We start from the raw sequence: 19,847 nt of genomic DNA on the forward strand, positions 1-19,847 counted from the left end.
TATAAAATGGGGATAATAAAGCAGAAAGTTACACAGAAGGCCACAGAGGGAGTCAGTTTCAGGACCGGGCTAGAATGTGGGAGTCCCTTGTGAGTCCCATGCCTAGACTGCTGAATCTTTCATGCTATTTAGTTGTCTGTTTGTAGCCAAAGATCACACTGGCTCGTCAGCCTAGGAGCTGGCTCAGCTTCAGGCCAACATCTGGAAGAGAGCTAGCAATGTTTCTAGTGCTGTCCCCTCATCAATGAGCTACCATATCTGAATGCCAACAACAGTAGCCTGGGAGGTATTGCCCTCAGCTGATTTGGGGTTCTTCACAAACTCAGGGACCTGTGGCCAACCTTTTAATTAACCCTAAATGCCAGCACTGGATGAAGGTAAAGGTTTAAAGTATAAAGATTTAGGAAAAATCAATGACAAGTTTTCACTCTAGGGATCACTTTAGATTAGTTTGTTTTCAAGACTATATTCCAAGATAAGGTGCAAGAGGCTATTTTAAAATTAAAGCTCCAATTCTTTCCCCTTTTAAGGTCCCTCAAAGCAGGAGGGAGAGGCCACAGGCTGTGGAGGCCACTAAGGGCAGCTCTGATTAGAGGTAACATTCTGAGCCACTGGCTTCAGTGAATTTGTACTAGTTTAACTGAGCGGCCTATTTGCCCCAGAGGGTTAGTTTGCAGGCTAATCTGACTAGCTAATTTTTTTGCCATAGGTCTGATCCTGTATGCATTGAAGTAAATGGAAAGTGGGTCACTGGTTTAAATGGGATCAGGATCGGGCCTTATATACTATCTGTTACGGTACCTTTGGTCCTGGAAGCCCTTCACCTGGTGAACCTCTTTCTCCTTGAATCCCTTGAGGTCCTTGAGACCCCTGTTAAAATAAATTTAAAACAGCCTAGAAAATATATCAAATATTCAAACTGATAACAGAGCAATAAGTCTTGCTGTTGGTCTTTAAACATCTCTTTGAATTGGTACATAGTTATAACCTGTTCAAAATACGGTAACGTGATAGTCACAATAAATCAAAAAAGAAAGCATTCTGGCCTGCAGCTATGACATGTTACATAGAATTGTCTTAGTGGCTCACTTATGAATCATTGAAAATTCCTTCTCTTTACTCAACTTCTTAATTCTTCTCTCCCTACCCTTTAGTTCATTTTGGAAATTATTATTAATGCTTATTAACATTTGAGCATAATATACTATGCAGAGAGAATCAGATTAAAGGCCACACAAAATACTGTGAAAGAAGGCTTACGTGAAGAGAGCTACGACTCTGTGGTATGAACAAAACAACAGCATACTTGCTGGTGGGAGCATAGTCTAGCAAATATGAGTGAGCAAAGATTTGTGCTAAAGACAGGTCCAGAATCTTCATATATTAGGCCTGTTATACAGTGGCTCCCTGTGTCTGTCTGCCTCTCAACTTTATTCTGGGAAAGTGGCAGGCACAGAATGACAGATTTCAGAACGTCAGTAAAGTAGAATTTATAGAAGCTAACTGTGGTTGGAGAGGGTCCTGTGTTACAGCTTCAGAACTATACTTAATTTTTAGGTGCAGAAAATCCTACTGCCTTCAATAATCAAAAGGAAACTCCCCTTCAAACAGTTGTGTTTCAATTTTGTTATTTTTTTCAGGTTTCCAAAAAAATTGACCAGAATTATGATTTGCCAGAAGAGTTTACAGTTTATAGAGGGCTGGAGACAATTTACTGTTAAGTAATGATAGTAAAGCAAGAAGGCCTGCAAAAGAAAGGAGGAACCCTCAAAAGATTGAGGGCATTGACCCTGCTGTGCCTCCAGTGTGGCATTCCCAGTGAGAACTTTGAGCATGGAGCATGAATCTGGCCTTGAGACAAATATTGAGCAGAGAGTTCTATTATTGCTTTGCCAGGAGTCACATGTATAGGTCAATGCATTGTAGCCATAATTTGCTTCCAAGTCTTCTTCTATGTACTAGGATACCATGAGTGATGTCTGTCCTAGACCTAGTACATTGTCTCCTGGTGCACTGGTGCAGCTATGGTGGCTGGCATATAGGGGTACAGCCAAGTCTCTGTCCATTCACCACCTCTTCTCATCCATATGATCAGAATTGGGGATGTATGACCTCCACAGAGACTGCTCTTTCCCATGTAGCTACCTGCAGTATAGGTAACTAGCACAGCTGATGAAGGGAGCATCTTTGTATTTTTACTGATTGACTGACTGTCACTAGTGTATAATTTAGTAAAGCTGCTTACCTTGTGGATTCAGAACTCTTCAGCAAGAAACACTCATTCTTCCACATGAATTTCTTTTCAAGCTGGGCTGAGGTCAGTTTATTTCTCATGAAATACAGCTTTCTCATTTTAAAGAGAAAATTTTGTATGAAATAATTCTTACAAATTTCTTCCTGTTCATGGGGGGAAAAGCTACTTCTGAATAATCCTAGACTATATTCTCACGGTTACAGTGGTACAACCTCATTGAACTGAAGAGAATTTAGCCCAGAATACATTGAACAGCTTACTAAACCATACTGATTTTGAAAAGGGATTATACTTGACTCTGAAAAGTGACTCTGTTAAAAATGGTAAAGTGGGCCCCAGGTTTGCCTAAAGTGTACTCAATTTACAAGTAAAAAGACATGTACAGAGAAGGGCAGGATTCCTCATTGACAACCCTACAAACCCATTCATGCGTGGTTTTTTTCTTCATCAGTCATTGATTTTGCTGACCAAATTATGATTTTTAGGGAAATGTATGCAACCTGAATGCCTTTATGGGAATTGCACAGATGCACTTGTTTGGAACGTAACAAAAGAACTGGATTGATGATCCACAAAAAGGAACAGAACCCAGATACCTCTCTCTTAGCTGTGCAGGCTCAGCAATGTTAAGAGGTGTGAAAAGCAGTAAAACCTTAAGTCAGCAGATATGGCTTTAATACATGCAGGAGCAGATTCTTTTTCAAGGAAGAAGATGCCATTTTTCATAGTTACTTCATGGAGTAGAAGCACAGTTTAAGATAAGGAATTCAAGATATGTTCTTCAAACAACCAAAGGTGATGAAAGTCATAGACAATTTCATGTGTATAAGAGAGAACTAGTCTAAAGATGAAAAGAGCGGGCATAATTTAGCATGCAAGTACTTGTTAACATGTGGGCCTTCGGAGGGCTTCCCTCTCTCAAATACAGAACATACCGGTAGTCCTGGCTCACCAGCTCCAGGTGGGCCAACAGGGCCTGGTCTTCCTGTCAAGCCAATGTCACCCTTCCAACAAAGACATATTATAAAAAGCTTGTTTTTTATGTATCGGTATTTGCATTTGCACAATATATAAACACTTTTCAATCAGGTATCCTTTGTTTGGGTGTTTAATCTACCTGAACATAAGTGAGGCAAATCCTAATTTTCTCACCTCCCTGGCAACACATAAGACCCAGTAGATACATCAATAGCTTGCTTATAACTATGGATATGATTTTGTTATGGTAAAATTGGGCAAAATTCATGGAACAGTCATGGTAAAAATGTACAAAATCGGAGTATGATCACAGTGGGGCTGAAGCTGAAGCCCGAGCACTGCTGCAGGAGATTGAAGCTGAAGAATTTGTGGACATGTTAAAGTCATGGAATCTGTGACCTCCGTGATCAAAGCATACCCTTTCTTATAACCATCTACCAGATCTTATTCTGACGTGCTTATAACCGCCTCTAACATATGTAGCTGACAGCCAGACACCCGCTTAAGGTTTCTGGATCCCAGCGGTCATTGCTCTTGGGCAGAGACCTGTGTCTCTCTCCCTCCTGACTGGCATTTAAGGCTGAACAGCTCCCTGCCTTACACTGCAATATCCCCATTTGCCTAGGGCCGGTGCCTGTGCTTTGCTTACTCTCTGCGGGCTAAGACCATTGTATTACCAGCAGTTACAAGTTACCACCCATTGCTTTCTAAGCAAGCACCTTTATTCTTAAGGTAAAACATTACAGAGAGAATATAATAAAAAAAACCAATAAAAGTTCGTACGCACATTCTAAAAGCTTACCAGAGGTCACCTATCAACCTTATGGGGCCCTGGTTGGTCAAACTCTTTCCAACCCTTTTGCAAAGGCTGGGGCTCTTGGACAGAAGGCCCTGTCTGTTTTCTGTATCAGAACGAAGGCCCGGGTCAGTTCAAGCTCATCCTTATCAAACATCCTTCCTTTGTCCTCTAGTCTCTGGAAAACCCAGTCTGAATCAGTATATGCAAACCACTCCGGAAGCTGATACCTCTTTAGAGTTGTGATTAAGGTGAAACACAAACTAAATCTTTCACTGATTTTTAGTACCTGGAGGAGCTATGGTAACTCTCCCTCATGGAGCAGAACACAATCCTACATAAACCATTCATAGACTTAGTACAATATGGTCCCCAAAGATATTGCATGTGATTGCAATATCTGCCACAATATTGCTTTGCTTTTATTTTAGAAAAAATGTTTTTCCTCATATAAACTCCATTTTTAAACATGTTTTTGAAACTGAAGCTTGAAATTAAATTTGGACCATGATTCAGACCTCCAGGTATGCATAAGACACAGCATGCACTATGAGTTTTTTGGTAAGTCTGTGTTTGATACTAACATTTTTAAATTATGATTTTTGATGACACATAATTGATAAAATAACTGAATGAGGGGTCCTTGTGAACCTTAACTCAGCAGAGTTTCAGCAGCTGAGAGACTACAATGTTTGCTCTAGAAAGAGATGGTGATAGTAATCCCAGTACAGTATAAACCAGACATTGCCCTTATTCAGAAGGCTAACATTTTGTTTACAGTAAGCTCGTATTCTTTGTGCCAACTATCTGGACCACCAAGTATGTTCAGAACAGAATATTATTTTGTTTGTGACAATATGTGTGTGTCTATATTCAATTAGTCATGTACTCCCTGGTTTTATTTCTACCAATACTATAAAGTGATGGTTGGTTTTTGTGGTTGTTTTAATCAAGGGGTAGGCAACCTATGGCACTCATGCAGAAGGTGGCACACTAGCTGATTTTCAATGGCACTCACGCTGCCCGGGTCCTGGCCACCAGTCCAGGGGGCTCTGCATTTTAATTTAATTTTAAGTGAAGCTTCTTAAACATTTTAAAAACCTTATTTACTTTACATATAACAATAGTTTAGTTGTATATTATAGACTTACAGAAAGAGACCTTCTAAAAACATTAAAATGTATTACTGGCAGGCAAAACTTTAGAGTGAATAAATGAAGACTCAGCACACCGCTTCTGAAAGGTTGCTGACCCCTGTTTGAATTTATGAACACTTTGAATAACTTTGCAGGTATCACAATCTTAATGTTTATTGTATTTAATCCAATGATATATGAAAGATGTATATATTCAGCTGTTGCTTCTGTTCTTTTACAAAGGTATGCACAGTATACTGTATGACTAGCATTTTTACCTTTGGGCCAGGCAATCCTATTCCAGTTTCTCCAGTCAATCCAGGTGGCCCAGGGAGGCCTCTTTCACCCTTTTTAAAAAATAAAAAGGAAATAATTTTGCTTTTAAAGCATTTTAAAGCTTTGTAGGTTTCTAGAAGAACCAGACTCATGCAATTTTTCTAAAAAGGACAAATTTTGAATATTAATCACAATGATTTTTTTGTTTCTCCTGTTAGGAATTGCATTTTTCAAACCCACGGTATTATATTACATTGTTGGTGACCCAATCTATTGCCTTCTCCCCGGGCCCTTTTAAGTCATTCTGTGTAAAAAGCTAGCTATTTCCTGCCCTGGTGGTGCAAGCCCTGGCAGCTAGATTCAGGCACATGGGTCAAAATGAGATTGCAAAAGGTATTAGAAAAAAAGAGAATGGTAGTGAAATAGATTAGATTACCTGGGTCTTGAGCTGGTCATTCTTTCTCACAGGAGCTGAGCCACTGATTTCAATGGGATTTTACATGATTCAGGCTTATTCATGTAGGTAAGGGTATGCAGGCTTAGCCCTAAGAGCTCTTCCTTATTTCTAACATTTATGATTCAGTGACACTGTGGTGGCTTTAATTCTGAATCTTGTTTTTATTACCTCTGTGCCTCAGTCTGTTATTTTAAAGAGTGCTGAGTGCTTCGGGTAATAAAAGCCAGAATTTAGCATTTTGGATTTATATAGTGAACAGGAAAACTTGGTCCACAAAATGTTAGCATTAGGAAAGGGATGACGCACTAGGAGGAAGAGGGCACTTTCCCAGTATTGTTTATGGATTATACTCAGAAACCCTGTATACCCACAAGTCTCTAACATAAAAGTTAGTTAATTAAATAACTGAACCTTGGAACTCAGAAGTCTGATCCAAAGCCCACTGAGCTATATGGAAAGGCATTTACTGGCTTCAGTCGGCTTTGGATCAGGTCCATAGTACTTAACACTCAAGGACCAGATTTTAAAAAATATTTAGGTGCTTAACTCCCACTGATAACTGCTTATTTTTATACTTGTCTTCAAGCCTACGTTTAAGGACTTTATCTTGCTCCCATTGCTCTCAATGGCAAAAATTCCCATTGACTTAAATGGTGACAATGTAACCCCTAACTGCAGGATTGGTAGCTCTGCAGAAGACTGGAGTCCTAGACACACAGGAACTGCCATACTGGATCAGACCTGTGGTCCATCTAGTCCAGTATATTTTCTCTGAGAATGGCCAGTACTGGATACTTCAGAGGAAGCTGTGAGAATCCCACAGGAGATAGATGTGGGATAATTTGCCCGTCATTAGTTCTCCTCTGATCTGTAATTGATAGGGATAGGTTTACATACTGAAGCATGAAGTTTAATATTCCCTCCAATGTTGTTGTCATAATTAATTATAAACAGCTCTGGATATTCTTAGCCATATAAATGTCAGAAATCTTTTTGAATCGGGCTCAGTCTCTGCCTGTGACACAGTACTGGGAGTCTAAAGCTGACCCAGGGCTCTTAGTATTAAGGTACTAGCTATTCCCCCTTGGAGTGGATTTAACTGGGGGGAATGGGATGTTCAATGGCTTACTTAGTCAGGAGGCTGATGAGCTAATGAGAACAATCAACTCATCAACAGATAAAGGACAGAAGGAAGTGCAAGGGAGGAGGGGCAGGGGACACAGGACCTCAGGATGGTGAGATCTTGCCTTTTATGTCCCTGGAGAGTAGACTAGAAAGTTTACTTCCAGTTGTATGTTGTAGCACAGAGTCGTACTGGTGGAGAGGACCCAATAAATAACACATTAGTGTCAGAAACTTGAAAGCATCCCTCCTGATCGTGGTGGTCCAAAGGGAAGAGCAGGGAATTTGTGATATGACCCTAAAAGAGTTCCTTGAAAGGTCAAAAGACTGATGATGTAAAAATAGCACCTTCTTATGCCTGGTCGACGATTTTAGGTTGAATTTAGCAGCGTTACCTCGATTTAACCCTGTACCCGTCCACATGACAAAGCCCTTTTTTCCAACTTAAAGGGCTCTGTGGCAGGGAAGGGGTGAAACCCCTTGAAACCCTGCTAAAATGCTGGCTAAGCCTTGCTTTAGGGCAGAGGGGCTGGGGCAGAGGTGCAAAGCAGCCAGCAGGGAGCCCAGCTGCGGGCCCCAACGAGGGCAGGCTCACTGCAATAGACTGAGCTAAGCAGTGACAGCTGGGCTGAAGGCTGGGAGGGCTATAAAAGCCCTGAACCAAGCTCAATCAGGAGGCTAGCCTGGGTGGGGACAGGAGGGTACAGCTCTGTCTCCTCACCACAGGAAGGGAGCCTCAAGGGCCAAGAGACCCTGGAACGGGTTGGAAAGGGGAAAAACTGTTGGGGGATAAAGAGGACTGCACAGTGGCACTGTAAAATAAAGAAAGCACAAGGGTGAAACACCAGAAGAAGGCGTGAGGACTCTTTTATTTTACCAGCCTCAGCACAGGGCGAGAAGGCAGAAACCTGTGCGGACCCTGTGACAGGCTCTTAAAATCTGTTTCTTTACTCCACCCCCGACAAGTGGATTAGTGCTGAAATCGGCCTTGCCGGATTGAATTTGGGGTAGTGTGGATGCAATTCAACGGTTTTGGCCTCTGGGAGCTATCCCAGAGTGCTCCATTGTGACTGCTCTGGACAGCGCTCTTAGCTCAGATGCACTAGCCCAGTAGACAGGAAAAATCCCACAAACTTTTGAATTTCATTTCTTGTTTGGCCAGCGTGGCGCGCTGATCAGCACAGGTGACCATGCAGAGCTCATCAGCAGAGGTGACTGTGGAGTCCCAGAATCGCAAAAGAGCTCCAGCATGGACTGAATGGGAGGCACACGATCTGATCACTGTATGGGGAGACGAATCTGTGCTAGCTGAACTCCATTCCAGTAAACGAAATGCCAAAACATTTGAAAAAATCTCCAAGGGCATGAAGGACAGAGGCTGTAACAGGGACTCACAGCAGTGCTGTGTGAAAATTAAGGAGCTCAGGCAAGCCTACCAAAACACCAGAGAGGCAAACGGCTGCTCTGGGTCACAGCCCCAAACATGCCGCTTCTATGATGAGCTGCATGCCATTCTAGGGGGTGCAGCTGCCACTACCCCAACCCTGTGCTTTGACTCCGTCAATGGAGTAGAACATAACACGGAAGCGGGTTTTTGGGATGAGAAAGATGATAATGAGGAGATTGAAGATAGCTCATAGCAAGGAAGCGGAGAAACCAGTCTCCCCAACAGCCAGGATCTGTTTCTCACCGTGGACCTGGAGCCAGTACCCCCCCGAACCCACCCAAGGCGGCTCCTGGACCCTGAAGGTGGAGAAGGGACCTCTGGTGAGTGTACATTTGTAAATATTATACATGGTTTAAAAGCAAGTGTGTTTAATTATTAATTTGCCCTGGCATTCGCGGCCAGTACAGCTACTGGAGAAGTTTAATGTGTCTGGGGATGGAGCGGAAATCCTCCAGCGACATCTCCATAAAGCTGTCCTGGATGTACTCCCAAAGCCTTTGCAAAAGGTTTCTGGAGAGGGCAGACTTATTCTGTCCTCCATGGTAGGACACTTTACCACACCAGGCCAGTAGCACGTAGTCAGGAATCACTGCAGAACAAAGCATTGCAGTGTATGGTCCTGGTGTTTGCTGGCATTCAAACAACATCTGTTCTTTATGTGTTATCCTCAGGAGAGTGATATCATTCATGGTCACCTGGTTGAAATAGGGTGGTTTTGTTAAGCGGACATTCAGAGGTGCCCATTCCTGCTAGGCTGTTTGCCTGTGGCTGAACAGAAATGTTCCCTGCTGTTAGCCACACGGTGGGGGGAGGGGTGAAGCCATCATCCCAGAGAATTGGGTGTGTGTGAGGGGGTTAGTTGGGTTTGTGCTGCACATTAACCCAGAAACTGCAGCCCCTCTTTTTAAATTGCCAACCCATTTTAAATGGCCAACCCAATGGCCGCTTGGTATGGGAAATGAGGGAGCTGCTGTTTGAAACCATTCCCACATGTTATGAAGGTTAAAGAAGCCAAAAGACGGTGGCTTACCATGGCTGCATGCAAGCCGAATTCTGTTGCCTGGCCCTGCGTGAGTGATCTCTCACACCAAACCGGCATACCCTCAATAAGAGGCAAAATGCGACCTTGTAACGAAAGCACATGTGCTATGTAATGTTAACAGCAAGGTTTACTGTGAAAGAGTGTACCCATTGTTCTATAAAATGTGTCATTTAACTACCACTGTCCCTTTTTTTTTCCTCCACCAGCTGCATATGTTTCTCCTTCGCAGAGGCTAGCGAAGATTAGAAGGTGAAAAAAACGCACTTGGGATGAAATGTTCTCTGAGCTCATGCTGTCCTCCCACACTGATGGAGCACAGCAGAATGCGTGGCGGCAGACAATGTCAGCGTGCAGGAAAGCACAATATGAACGCAAGGAGATGTGGTGGGCTAAAGATGATCGGTGGTGTCATCTTGCTGTCAGAAGACAGGAGTCAATGCGCAGGCTGCTGGAGGATCAAACTCATATGCTCCAGCGTATGGTTGAGCTGCAGGAAAGTCAGCAGTAGTACAGACTGCCGCTACAGCCCCTGTGTAACCAACCACCCTCGTCACCAAGTTCCATAGCCTCCTCACCAGAAACCCAAGAACATGGTGGGGAGGCCTCCAGTCATCAAGCCACTCCACCCCAGAGGATTGCCCAAGCAACATAAGGCTGGCATTCAATAAGTTTTGAAGTTTTAAAGTGCAGTGTGGCCTTGTCCTTCCCTCCTCGCCTTCCCCTTCTGGGCTACCTTGACAGTTATCCCCTATTTGTGTGATGAATTAATAAAGAATGCATGCATGTGAAGGAACAATGACTTTATTGCCTCTGCAAGCGGTGACTGAAGGGGGAGGGGAGGGTGGTTAGCTTACAGGGAAGTACAGTGAACCAAGCTGGGGGGGTGTTCATTAAGGAGAAACAAACAGAACTTTCACATCGTAGCCTAGCCAGTCATGAAACTGGTTTTCAAAGCTTCTCTGATGCGCAGCGTGCCCTCTTGTACTCTTCTAACCGCCCTGGTGTCTGGCTGCATGTAATAAGTGGCCAGGCAATTTACCTCTACCTCCCACCCCGCCTTAAACGTCTTCCCCTTACTCTCACAGATATTGTGGCGTGCACACAAGCAGTAATAACAATGGGAATATTGGCTTCGCTGAGGTCTATCTGAGTCAGTAAACTGCTCCAGCACGCTTTTTAATGTCCAAATGCACATTCTACCACCATTCTGCACTTGCTCAGCCTATAGTTGAACAGCTCCTGACTACTGTCCAGGCTGTGTATGTAGGCTTCATGAGCCATGGCATGAAGGGATAGGCTGGGTCCCCGAGGATAACTATAGGCATTTCAACCTGGGAAGAAAGTTCCTTCCTGCAGCTTTTGAAACAGACTAGAGTTCTTGAAGGTGTGAGCATCATGTACCTTTCCCAGCCATCCCACACTGATGTTGGTGAAATGTTCCTTGTGATCCACCAGTGCTTGCAGCACTGTTGAAAAGTACCCCTTTTGGTTTATGTACTCGCTGGCTTGGTGGTCTGGTGCAAAGATAGGGATATGGGTTCCATCTATTGCCCCACCACAGTTAGGGAATCCCTTTGCAGCAAAGCCATCCACTATGGCCTGCACATTTCCCAGAGTCACTACCCTTGGTATCAGCAGCTCTTTGATTGCATTGGCTGTTTGGATCACAGCAGCCCCCACGGTAGATTTGCCCACTCCAAATTGAAGCCCGACTGACCGGTAGCTGTCTAGTGTTGCAAGCTTCCACAGGGATATCACCACTCGCTTCTCAACTGTGAGGGCTGCTCTCATTTTGGTGTCCTGGAGCTTTAAGGCAGGAGAAAGCAAGTCACAAAGTTCCATGAAAGTGCCCTTACGCATGCGAAGGTTTCACAGCCACTGGGAATCGTCCCAGACCTGCAACACTATGCGTTCCCACAGTCTGTGCTTGTTTACCGAGCCCAGAATCGGCATTCACTGCCATGAACCTGCCTGATTAACACCATGATGTGCATGTTGCCGGGGCTCGTACTTTGTGAGAAGTCTATGTCCATGTCCTCATCACTCTCGTCACTGTGCTGCCGTTGTCTCCTCACCTGGTTTCGCTTTTGCAGGTTCTGGTTCTGCATATCCTCCTGGATAATGCGCGTGGTGTTTACAGTGCTCATAATTGCTGTGGTGATCTGAGCGGGCTCCATGTTCCCAGTGCTATGGCATCTGCACTGAAAAAAGGCGCGAAACGATTGTCTGCTGTTGCTCTGACGGAGGGAGGAGCGACTGACAACATGGCTTACAAGGTTGGCTTACAGGGAATTAAGATCAACAAAGGGGGTGGCTTTGCATCAAGGAGAAACACAAACAACTGTCACAAAGAATGGCCCCCTCAAGGACTGAACTCAAAACCCTGGGTTTAGCAGGCCATTGATTTCACAGAGGGAGGGAGGAAGGGGGGAGCAAATAAATACAAAACAAATCAGGTCTATTTCTTGCTTTGATCCACTCCATCTATCTTATACATCTTAGGCTGGCAGCAGACAGTGCAGTCAGGAGCAGTGCCACAGTTTTTGCCTCCCTAGGCGGCAGCACTCCTCCTCTGAGCATTCTTCAGCAGGAGTCCTTCTGCTCCGTGTTTTCGGGGCACTTCGGCAGTGGGTCCCGGAGTGAGTGAAGGACCCGCTACCGAATTTCCGCAGAAGACCTGGAGCGGAAGGACCCCCTGCCGCCGAATTTCCGCCGAGTGGCAAAATGTCACCCCCCAAATCCTGTCGCCCTAGGCAACCGCCGTGTGTCACCTAGTGGAAGCGCCAGTCCTGGGTGCAGTACAACTGCTAGCCATTGTCATCTCCTGGCTGCTCACCAGAAGACAGTGCTGTATGACTGCCAGCAGGACTGAGTCTCCATGAGACAAAACTTGAAAAGGGAATGACCTGGCTGAGTCACTCCCATGTCTGCCCAGGCGCCCCTGACCGACCTCACCGAGGTCGGCTAATAGTGCACGCAGGAGTACAATGACGACAGCTACCAATCATAATGCAACATCTGCTGCCAAAAGGCAAAGAGCTGCTGCTGTGTAACAATGCAGTTTTACGTCTGCCAGCACCCAGGAGACATATGGTGACAGTGAGCTAAGCGGGCTCCATGCTTGCCGTAGTATGGCGTCTGCACAGGTAACCCAGGAAAAAAGGCACGGAATGACTGTCTGCCATTGCTTTCATGGAGTAGGGGCCTGACAACATGTACCCAGAACCACCCGCGACACTGTTTTTGCCCCATCAGGCATTGGGATCTCAACCCAGAATTCCAATGGGCGGCGGAGACTGCGGGACCTGTGGGATAGCTACCCACAGGTACCCACAGTGCAACACTCCGAAGTCGGTGCTAGCCTTGGTACTGTGGATGCAGTCCGCTGACTTAATGCACTTAGCGCATTTTATGTGGGGACACACACAAGCAACTATATAAAAATGATTTCTAAAAAACCGACTTCTATAAATTCAACCTAATGTCAAAGCGTAAACATACCCTTATTCAACGTATCTGTTCACGGTGCAGATTCCAAGTCTGATTTGTTTACCTTACTGACACATGTAAGTTCTGATTTAATTTTTACTTCTTGTTAGCACTGCGGAGCCAATTCAGCTATGGGAGAACAAAATGGATTTGATCCCTTTTCATGCATAATTAACAAGATTATTCAGTGAGATCCAGTGTCAGACTTAGTATTACTAATAAGAATGTACAATCCAAAAGGAACACAGTTTGGCTTTCAGATCCCAGGCTGAATTTCCATGGTTGGCACTTACAAGTAAAACATGTTGTTTTCTAAATTGAACACATCTGATACATCAAGTGCTAAGAGACAACAAATAATTTTTGGAGTAATACTGCACTTTAAGCGTTCAAGTACTAGAAGAATGGGATATAAATCACTATGCTGAAGAGACAATGTCCAGCTGAATCTAGTGTAGTAAACACCAGGAGTAGAGTAATAGTTTTTGCTAGGTAACTTGCAGGGATATTGAATAGATGAATTACTTGCAGTCCCCATTTAGCCAAATCCCTTGAACAGAAGTGAAAAGTGAAAATGGGGAAGAGCATTATTGTGGTATGGATAACTGCATGTGTCTTTTAACCTTAAAAAAAGAGGAGATATTTTAATTCTTGCCTTTGATCCTTGCACACCTTCAGGCCCTTGGTCTCCAGGTAGCCCTTGGGAACCCTGTTAAACACAAATGTTTTTATCAGAATTTTCCAGGCTTTCAGAGCAAGGGGTTTTTGAGAAACAAGTAATAATTTCCTGCAATCCACATGAAAATCTTTGTCACAAACAAACACAATTTAAATTCTGCCCTTGTATGCAAGAATGCAGCTGAGGACAGCATTTGGCTCTTTCTTAAGTAGAATAAAAGTAAACAGTCATCAGAATTTACCTACATCAACAATGGCAACACTGCAAGCTCCTCTAGGTATTAATAATGTAGAGTTTGGGGTAGCGGTGATGGAACAGTTTTTATAGTGGGGATGCTGAGAGCCATTGAAACAAATTGTAAACCCTGTGTATAATGGAAACTACTTCAAGACAGGGAATGTGGCAGCATCCCCCGCATCCCTAGTTTCAGCACCTATGGTTTGCGGGTTCTTATACAAAACACTGCTCCCAGTAAAAGGTAAAATTTTAAAAGGTAAAAGTAAAATCTGATCTATTTAAAATGTGTAACTTGATTTTCTTGGGGTGCATATTTTTCATAAGGATATTCAGATTTTTGTTATTGATTTTTATGATGCACTATAACAAGTTTGCTTGTATGACAGATTCATCTAAAACAATAGGTACAAGAACAGGCCATTTTAAGTCACAAAACCTTATTGCATCGAGTGGGAACAGAACTGATCCAAAACGTGCAAACAGGCAATATTCTGGACTGTTCTAATTCCTTCATAATATGGGACTATGATTTATCAATGTACACAACTTTCAACCCCTGTTAGAAAAGATGGGCTAGATCTTCAGCAGGTATAAATTGGCATAGCTTGACTTCAGTGGACCTATGCCAGTTTCCATCAGCTGAGGATGGCTGAGCCAATTACTTTGATTTATATGGGTCTGTAGTGAGGTGGTTACCCGCTCCAGCCCTGACAGGGTTAAAACCAGCACTGGGAGAGGGCTGGAGGGCTGGGAGAACAGCCCAGGCTGAGTGGGAAGCAGGCTCAGCTGGGGCCATGCCCCAATTAGGGCCCAGCTGGCCCTATAAAGGCTTGAGCCAGGCAATCAAACAGCCTCTCTCTGGCTGTAGAGGGAGATGGGCCTGGCTGCAGGGAGCTAGAGACAGGGTACCTGAGTGGAGCAGGGCTGGAGAAAGGCAGAGGAGCTGGGGAGCTCCAGCCTGGAAAGCCCCAGGCTGTGACCTAGCACAAGGACAACAGGTACTGGGGGTTGCAGAGGGCAGCCCAGGGGTAGGCAAAGGCAGCAGGTCCAAACCCAACCTTGCCAGTAATGAGTAGGCTGATACTGCAGTATGCCCCAGGGCGTGGGGGCTAGAAAATGACTGGCAGTAGCCATATACTGAAGCAAGGTGGGGATAGTGGGTGGGGGTTCCCTGGGGAGGGGAGACCCTGATAACAAGGCACTGGGTCCGGGAGGGACACAGGGGCCAGCGGTAAGGTGGATCACCAGCTTGCAGGGGGCACTCCAGGATGCTGGAAGAGCTAATTCCCTGAGATGACCAGCAGGAGGCACCACAGGGGTGAGTCCCGCATGCTTACAGGGTCACATCTCACTAGTGTGCTCATTTATTTCAATAGTCCGTGGCCCAGTGCCCCTAAAGGATAAGGCTCTATGTTGTTAAGTTATCAGTGTTATTTCTTTTCCTACATTACTTCTTAAATCAACTACTCAGTTATGAAGGGACAGTGGTTGGTAGGCCTGACATTTTATATGCTTTCTGTTTACTAAAACTTGTTGCATATTTTCATCTTCTGCCTAATCAAGGGTTTAGTCACCTGATCCTTATTCGGATCAATGAAGACAATGAGGATGAAAGGTCCCAATTCAGGAATAAATATATGCTAAGTATTGCCCACAGCATCAGACATGACAACATCACAGTCTTTCCATTGCTGTGGGGTCTCTTCTGCACACTCTGACTGGCAGAAATGGTAATCAGAGAACAAAAAGATTCCATTGTCTACATTGAACTCCAAACATCCCTGTCAATGTTGCAATGAAAGAGAATACGTGTGTTAGACACAGAATATTTTGAATGAGACTGGCTCTAGAAGTCTAGGCAGCTGAAGCACCTCAGCTGGGCCATATTCTGAACTAAAGTGATTTCAAAGCTTTGCAAAGCACCAAGGAAGTAAAGTATGTTTGTGCTGTTTGTTACCTGTAGACCTCTTAGTCCTGTGTGACCAATTGGACCTTCTGGACCCTGAAAAGCAAGAAGAAAAAAGTGCCTAGAAAAAGCTAACACTTCTAAAATATATTTGGATACATTAAAATATAATATAAAGAACATCAAGAAAAGAAATCAAGAAGTCAACAACTTGCAAGAAAGTACTGCATAAATATGAAAACTGGGATACAGTAGTTAAATTATAGTATGAGAATGAATTTGAAGTCAGATATCAAGATCCTGCATAGTCAAGTTTTACATCTATTTCATTAAACATGTTTACAACTACCACACTGAACCTTCAAGCCCACTGCTAGAGTTAAAATCTTGGTTTTCATTTTCATAGTCATACACCCCTCAGTCCATCTTCCCCCTTTAAAAGTGGGCCTGATTCTGCTCCTGCCAAAGTCAAAGAGTCTTGCCAGTGTCTGAAGTGGAAGTAGGCTTGTGCCCTAAATGCAACTAAAATATAAGAGCAGCTGGAATAATTATTGAAAAATGATCTTTGTTCAGTTTATCTTTATTTGATTGACCTTAAAATTTGTCAGCTGTATTCTCCCTCAGCTTTATAAATAACACTTAAACTAAATCTACCACAATGTGCATTATTCAGGGATACCAAATTTTAAATCTCAGGCAATTGTCTTATAACTTCTCCATACTCCATTTCACTGTACATTAGGAGAAATAGTATTCTGTAACAAGGTTTTCCCTTAAGTTTAATAAGCAGATACTTACTCTGTCACCTTTTATCCCTGGAGTGCCACAGTCACCTCTTTCCCCCTTAGGAAGTAAACCATAAATATTCAAAAAGTTTACTTAGCATTACAAGGATATTTTTATTCATTACATCTTCCTGCAAGAACACACGTCCCAAAGGCTACAATTTTTCATGAACAGCCAACCAAATACGTTGATGTGTATATCTACAAGACAATACCAACATATCAAATGTTCCTACTGAAAATCATACCTTTTCTCCTTTGTAGCCAGATTTTCCCTGGGAAAAGAAACAAAGAAAATTGGAAAACATTTCAACATGATTTAAGTAAATTAATTGTGACACTGTTACACAAGCTGCAACTCCATAGTCTTTATAGAAAAAACATAAAGTTTCAGGCTCTAATAAACATTCAGCTACAACACTGGATCTCTGAGGTGGCAATGTGGCTGTGTATATGACCGCTATCTACAATAATATATATTATATGTACAAAATGCCCTATGTCAATGCAATTTTAAGCTGAGATTTTAATTATACAAAGGCTTGAGCTCTAGAGTGAAGGTTGACACTCCTGTAAATGTAAGCATATTTCTGGAAAGGTAGAGGTGGTGTGGGCATAGTGAGGACATCAAAGTTTGAGACTTGTTGCAAAACTTTTAAAAAAACTGAAGGAAACTCAGCATGGGGGAAAATGTGCAGTGCCCTGCACACAACAGTGCAGCTCTGAAAGAACTGCTGTATTTGTGTTTTTTCCAATCCTTGTATGACAGTTGTATGAGGGGAAAGGCTGCAAAGCTGAACCCAGCGTTAATAACTACAGGTGGCAAAATGAAACAATGAAGATATTATTCTTTCCTCTGTAAATCAGGTTTCCAGTCCTGCAAGGATATCTGTCTGTGCAGACCCCAACGGCTGCGTGGAATCTCACTGATTCAATGAAAGCATGTCGGTCATGTGGCTGGATCAGGGTACTGGTACATTACTGTAACTACATCAACTACATTACTGGTAAATGTTGATAACTCATTATAACAGGAATTCTCAAACATTTTCATATGTACCAGAATGTTTTGCAGATCACATTCACAGTCACAAGCACTACCACCACTGCCATTTATGATCACATACTTCCCCTATGCCAACTATAGCATATTTAAATGGAAAAGTAATATTTTCCTCCTATTTAATATATTAGGTTGTCTTTTAAAGCAACTGGGCCTGTGTTTCACTGGAAGTCAGAGTAGATGGTCAGAATAGTTCCATGTGGCCTCAAAAATCTCTGAATCTAACAGCAGAAAACATCACTCCCCTGATTTTTATGTTGTCTGCAAACTTTATCAATGATGATTTTGTTTTCTTCAAGGTTATTGATAAAAATGTTAACTAGCATAGGGCCAAGGACTGATCCCTGCAGGATCCCACTAGAAATGATCCTGCTCATTGTTGATTCCCTATGTACAATTACATTTTGAGATCAATCATAGAAATGTAGGGCAGAAAGAGACCTCAAGAGGTCATCTAATCCAGCTCCCTGGGCTGAGGCAGGATGAAATATACTAGACCATCCCTGACAGCTATTTGTTGAAAAAGTTCTTAAAAACTTCCAGTAATGGGGATTCCACAACCTCTCTTGGAAGTCTATTCCAGAGCTTAACTATCCTTATTGTTATGAAGTTTTTCCTAATATCCAACCTAAATCTTCCTTGCTGCAGATTAAGCCTATTACTACTTCTCCTACCTTCATGGACATGCAGAACAATTGATCATTATCCTCTTTATAACAGCCCTTAAAATATCTGAAGACAGTCAGGTCCTTCCTCAGTATTCTCTTCTCAAATCTAAACGTCCATTTTCTTTAACCTTTCTTCATAGATCAGGTTTTCTAAACCTTTTATCATTTTTGGTGCTCTCTTCTGATCTCTCTCCAATTTGTCCCCATCTTTCCTAAAGTCTGTTGCCCAGAACTGGACACAATATTCCAGCTGAGGCCTCACCAAAACTGAGTAGAATGGGATAGTTACCGCTCATGTCTTACATACAACACTCCTGTTAATACATCCCAGAATAATAGCTACTGTTGACTCTCTCATTCAATTTGTGATCCACTATAAGCCTTAGATCTTTATCAGTACTACCACCTAGCCAGTAATTCCTTATTTTATAGTTGTGCATTGGATTTTTTTTCCTTCCTAAGAACTGTGAACTTATCTTTATTGAATTTTATCTTGTTGATTTTAGACCAATTCTGCAATTTATCAAGGTCATTTTGAATTCTTATGCTGTCCTCCAAAGTGTTTGCAAACCCTCCCAGTTTGGTGTCATCTACAAATTTTATAAGCATACTCTCCACTCCATTATTCAAGTCATAATGGAAACATTGAATAGTACTGGACCCAGGACTGACCCCTGCGTGACCCTACTAAATACCATTCCCCAGTTTGTCAGTGAACCATTGATTGCTACTTTTTTTCCCGCCCACTTTATATTAATTTATTCTTGACTACATTTATTTGGTTTGCTTATAAAATGACATGTGGGACTATGTCAAAAGTCTTACCAAAATCAATATATTTCATGTCTAGAGCTGCTCCCCATCCAGGCCAGGCTGGTGACCCTGTCCAAAAAGAAGCCTAACTCTGGTTGGATTCAAATCCACATCCTTTAAATACCCTCTCAGCTCTAGAAAGCCAGTGCACTATCCATTGTGCTTCAGAGCCTCTGTTAGTTAGCAGGCAACTAATCCACTTAATATGTGCCCTATTAATTTTATATTATTCTAGTTTTGTAATCAAAATGTCATGCAGAACCAAGTCAAGCACCTTAGAGAAATCTAAGTATATTACGTCAACTATTACCTTTTATCTACCAAACATGTAATCTCATCAAAAAGATATCAAGTTAGTTTGACAGGATCTATTTTCCATAAACTCATGTTGATTTGTATTAATTATATTACTTTCCTTTAATACGTGAGTCCCGAATTAGCTGTTCCATTATCTTGCCTATGATCGATGTCAGACTGACAGGCCTATAAATTCTGGGTCATCTTGGTTATCCTTTTAAAATATTGCACAATATTAGCTTTCTTCCAGCTCTCTGGAATTTTCCTAGGGTTCTAAGACTTATTGAAAATCACCATTAATGGTCCAGCAAGCTCCTCAGTCAGCCCTTTACAAATTCTTGGATGCAAGTTATCTGGACTTAGTGATTTAAAAATGTCTAACTTAATAGCTCCTGTTTAACA

The 19,847-nt window shown here is 42.8% G+C and overlaps 1 protein-coding gene across 1 annotated transcript in view; it reads right to left on the reverse strand.

Moving 5' to 3' along the window:
- The window catches only part of LOC127030226 (collagen alpha-1(XXVIII) chain-like), a 60,556-nt gene that overhangs the window by 30,468 nt on the left and 10,241 nt on the right, over positions 1–19,847 (reverse strand). Inside the window, exons 7-13 of the mRNA XM_050916325.1 lie at positions 16,853–16,879; positions 16,618–16,662; positions 15,871–15,915; positions 13,653–13,706; positions 5,443–5,511; positions 3,190–3,258; positions 802–870 (exon numbers count right to left, since the gene is read on the reverse strand). Coding sequence (XP_050772282.1) covers positions 802–870; positions 3,190–3,258; positions 5,443–5,511; positions 13,653–13,706; positions 15,871–15,915; positions 16,618–16,662; positions 16,853–16,879 — 378 coding nt within the window. The remainder of the gene's footprint in view (positions 1–801; positions 871–3,189; positions 3,259–5,442; positions 5,512–13,652; positions 13,707–15,870; positions 15,916–16,617; positions 16,663–16,852; positions 16,880–19,847) is intronic.

Source organism: Gopherus flavomarginatus, chromosome 10 (assembly GCF_025201925.1).
Source record: "Gopherus flavomarginatus isolate rGopFla2 chromosome 10, rGopFla2.mat.asm, whole genome shotgun sequence".
Lineage (NCBI taxonomy): Eukaryota > Metazoa > Chordata > Testudines > Testudinidae > Gopherus > Gopherus flavomarginatus.